This window comes from Gopherus flavomarginatus, chromosome 5 (genome assembly GCF_025201925.1).
Source record: "Gopherus flavomarginatus isolate rGopFla2 chromosome 5, rGopFla2.mat.asm, whole genome shotgun sequence".
NCBI classification, from domain to species: Eukaryota; Metazoa; Chordata; order Testudines; family Testudinidae; genus Gopherus; species Gopherus flavomarginatus.
Window position 1 is genome coordinate 2,563,052 of NC_066621.1, and position 4,103 is coordinate 2,567,154.

Consider the following 4,103-nt stretch of genomic DNA (forward strand, 5'->3'; position numbering starts at 1 on the left):
ATAAAAACAAAATAATTCAAGAGTACACAGACATTTATTAGTTTCATGGTTTCAATGTGCAACTTCTGGTTGGAAGCAGCAAAACTAGACCTACTAAGAACAACAAAGGGATTTGTCTAAACACACCCCTGCACTCTCTGAGACGGGCAGGGTTAGTTTGGAAAGGTGTAGCCGCTTTATTCTCTTGGGAGACTTGGTAACGCTCGGGAAAGGGAATGGGGGCTAGTGGGTTAAAGCAGGGGGCTGGGAGCCAGGACTTTGGGTTTTAGCTCTTTAGCCTCTCACAGGCACGTACTCATGGCAGTTTTTGCCCCCCAGGTTGGGCCCGCACTCCAGCGTGTAGGAATACAACACGAGGCCGTGTTCAAGGCTGCAGGTGAGCGTCTCGCTCCTGCCGACCTCAAGGTAGGTTGTGCAGACGCCCAGGTATTCGTCCTTCCATAGGTCCTTGTCCCATACTTCAATTTTCAATTCAGGCTTCAGCGGCAGCGTCACCGGTCCGAAGTCCAGGTCTTGTGACCATATGGGGTTGTTATTCTCACGAATGAGGCTCGTCTCCATGATCTGCCCTTGGAAGAAGACCTTGACGTAGGCATCAGTGGCGGACAGGGTGTCTCCCCACAGGTCTGTGCCCTGCAGCACATGGACCTTCAGCCGGGCCGTGCCCCGCTTGAGTGAACAGCACACGGAGTCGGTGAGGGGGTTGCCGGAGCAGTAGCATTTGCAGGGGTCCTTGGAGTCGACCTGACTCCCTTGTGGGCAGCTACGAGGGCAACTCTTCTTGTGTCCCCGCTCAGCCACGTACTCCTTCACTGCCTGCTTCAGCGCCTCCCGCCTGCGGTCGCCTGGTCTCATCAAAGTGTAGATGGGCATCAGAGAGTAGGAGACCAGGTCGGGGCTGGCTTTGAGGCTCTCCATCCAGGCTGAGAAGGAGTTGGCATCTTGCTTGGTGGAGAAGAGCTGCTTGGAGTAACTGTGGCCACCTGTCACCTTCATGCGCTTCTCCATGTAGGGCGCCTGGGAGATCCCCTGGCCCTCGCTGCCCTGCTTGCTCAGGCCCAGGTCTTGCAAGAACTGTAAGTCGAGGTGTGCCTTGATTTCGGTGGCTGTCAGCCCATCCAGCGCTGCCCGGCACGTCTGGATGGCTATCAACTGCCGCACATGCCCCCCCAGGTCTGCCTGCCTCACGTAGTGGGTACCGTACGTGGCCAGAAAGGGCCGGTATATTGCTGAGTCGTAGCTAGATGGGAGGCTGCTCAGGGCCTGGAAGAACTGGGGCGTCAGTGTGGGGTGTGGAGTGAGTCTCAACCTGCCCAGAGGGGAAAGAGAGAGGAATTAGGAGCCAACCAGAGACCCCCTGCACCTTCTCCTGAACAAACTAGCCCCACTTCCCCAGAGGTCACTCCATGGGTTCCCTGGCACATGGGGGCGCAGTAGGAGACGCTCTCCTCTTGCAGTCAGTGCTACCCCATTACCCTGCTGCAGCAGTAGGGGGCGCTGGGCTGCAGAGAGCAGGGTGGCGGGGGCAGCAGAGAACAACCTGCTGCGGGGAGCAGGGCGGGGCAGGGGCCTAGCCGGGAAAATCTCACCTGTAATACACACAGGGCACCTCTTGGCGCACGAACATGTACTTGTCCTGCAGCTCCTTCTGGTAAGCGTAGCTGGTGAGCTGGGATTTGGACCCCCCCAAGGCCGGGCCGTGGGAATCCGCTAGCAGCTCCAGCTCTGACATCCAGTCGTTGTTCACATCCAACGCCAGTGCCCGGCCCACGGCTGCGGCTGACTCTTCCACTGAGCTGCTGAACTCCCGGTTGCATGCGATCTGGACCCTCCAGTCCACCACGGCCAGCGGCAGCCTCTGCTTCTGCCGTCCCTGCAGCCGGTTCTCACAGAGGGTGCAGGTGCCATTTGGGCGGCGCCACAGGCTGGTGTCCACCAGATTGGCCCCCGTCCACTCCAAAGTAGTCACGTCGATGCCCTCCCCCACCAAGCTGTGCGCGGGGACGAAGGCCATGGTCTCCTCGCAATCCTCAGCTGTACCAGTGTAGCAGTCAGGAGAGACTTGAGGGAGAAGGAAGAGGACAAGCAGAGGGATGAAGACACCGGATCTCGCCATGGCTGGTGCGATGGTGCCAGGAAGCTAGGAGTGGCTTTCAGTCTCTGAGCTTCCCTAGAGGGAGAGAAACAGAGAGAGGCTTCATGAACAACAATCTAGACACAACACATCCTAGCAGCATCCCAGAAGCCTGCAAGGTGCTATGACCCTCCCTGGATCTGAGAGAAGAGCTCTCCAACAACCTATGCTATAGCCTGCCTGCCCCATTGCCCGCTGATTCTGAAGGAGAGTTGCTGCTGGGTGTGAGCAGTACAGGGACTAGGACACATTCAACCTGGCAGTTCTGATTCTGTTCTCAAGGGGGCAGTTGGTTTAGTCATGTGTAGTTGGGACATGAGACACATGGGTGAATAGTTCTCATTCCCTATAATAGAGAGCTGGGTGGACATGCACCTGTGTAAACTCCCGCTCCCCACCCCACCCCCAAAATGAATCTCCCCTCATTGTGCTGGGAACTGAATCCCCCATGTGAGCTGCAGGCAGCAGGGTGACCTTCCTGAAATACTCACAGCCCCATTGCCTCCTGCAAGAAGAGAGAGAGAGAGAAGAACATGTCCCCCAGTCTCCCCTGCCCCTGGGTTACCTGTCTGCAGCAAAGCACAAGGCTCCTGTGTGGGGATCACGGCAGCTGGGCTGGAGTGGCTGCATTTCCAGGGACTGCCCTGATGCGGATGTCAGGTGGATCAGAGTGCAGGGAGCTGAGCTCTCCAGAGCTGTCTGGATTTGTCAATCAGGAGATGGGGCAGGCAGAAAGAGGGACCCCCACATACAGCGAAATCCCCTCCCCCTGAATGAATCCAGGAGTATCAGGGGAAGAAGGGAGAGCAAGGGGGGGACTGGCTGGGGGGAAGGGCCAGATCCTGACATCAGTGATCCAACTGTAAATCTGGACTAGGGTCGGGCAGGCTAGAGTGGGGAGATAGGGAGCCAGGACACCGGGATTCTATCCCTGGCTCTGGGAGGGGAGTGGGATCTAGTGGTTAGAGCGGGGGAGGGGGCTGGGAACCAAGGCTCCTGGGTTCTCTCCCCAGCTCTGGAAGGGGAGGGGGTTGTGACTCTGGACTCTGGGTGCTTTCCCTGACTCTGAGAGTGGAGCAGGATCTAGTGGCTAGAGGAGGAGGTGGTGGTGCTAGCTGGGAGCCTGGACTCCTGGGTTCTTTTCCTAGCTCTGGGAGGGGAGTGGGGTTTAGGGGTCAGAAGGGGGGTGGGAAACACAGGGCCCAGAGGGGTTAAACACTAGCAGATTAACTAGCCCATATTCAACCTTTACAGACATTTTAGTAGATAATGATTGTGTTTTTTTGTGTGTTTACATATATACCGTTAGAGGCTGACAATGTAACTGAACTGTCCCTGTCTGTCACTATATTCTGTAAATTCAGAGATCCAAAGGAGATGTTAACATTTAGATGAACTGTAAATGGAATAACATCTCTGTCTTCATTCCTCTTTGAAGTATGCAGTTAATTACTTGTAAATGATGGGAGGTAGGTAGTTGCTTTATATTAATTCATGCAGCTAATTACGGGTGGTCCTTTATGAATAGAAGGTCGTACTTCAAAGCCACAAACTATAAAAGAACTCTTGGGCCCTGATCCTGTAATCTCAGGTCTGCTTAAGCTTCATGGGGGAAGTTTGATTCACAAGACTGAGGTCTCCAGTTCCAGTCTGGATCACCCTGATATTGGACATTGGCCTATCTAGTTGGGATGATAACCTAATGAATTGATTCAGGAAAGGACTCTTTGCAATTCTGAAGCTCACCATCTTTATTAAGAAGCTGACCTAAGAACTCTATTCATCGCTGGCTGGATAATGATCTTTTAACTAATCCCCTTTCTTTTCTTTTTTAATGAAGTTAAGTATAGTTCACAAGAGTTGGCTGTAAGTGTGCATTTGGGTATGTACTGAAATATTCACTGTTCCAGTGGGGAATGTGTCCAGTACTTTTATATGATGAGCAAGATTTTCAGTAATTCTGATCGTA

General features: G+C 54.0%; 1 protein-coding gene across 1 annotated transcript; it reads right to left on the reverse strand.

Annotated features, from left to right (window-relative positions):
• Nucleotides 1-273: 273 nt before the first annotated feature.
• LOC127052827 (perforin-1-like) lies at nt 274-2,158 on the reverse strand. The gene is made up of 2 exons (XM_050956935.1): nt 1,590-2,158; nt 274-1,309 (listed from the first exon to the last, which is right to left on the reverse strand). The coding sequence occupies exons 1-2, from the start codon at nt 2,114-2,116 to the stop codon at nt 274-276; spliced, it is 1,563 nt and encodes a 520-aa protein (XP_050812892.1). The 5' UTR covers nt 2,117-2,158.
• Between the last annotated feature and the right edge of the window lie 1,945 nt (nt 2,159-4,103).

Excerpts from the sequence above, each read along its gene's own strand:
- LOC127052827 (XM_050956935.1), bottom strand. The coding sequence starts at position 2,116 with ATGGCGAGATCCGGTGTCTTCATCCCTCTGCTTGTCCTCTTCCTTCTC. Across the intron at positions 1,310-1,589 it reads GTGCCCTGTGTGTATTACAG|GTTGAGACTCACTCCACACC; the intron begins GTGAGATTTTCC and ends CCCTCTGGGCAG.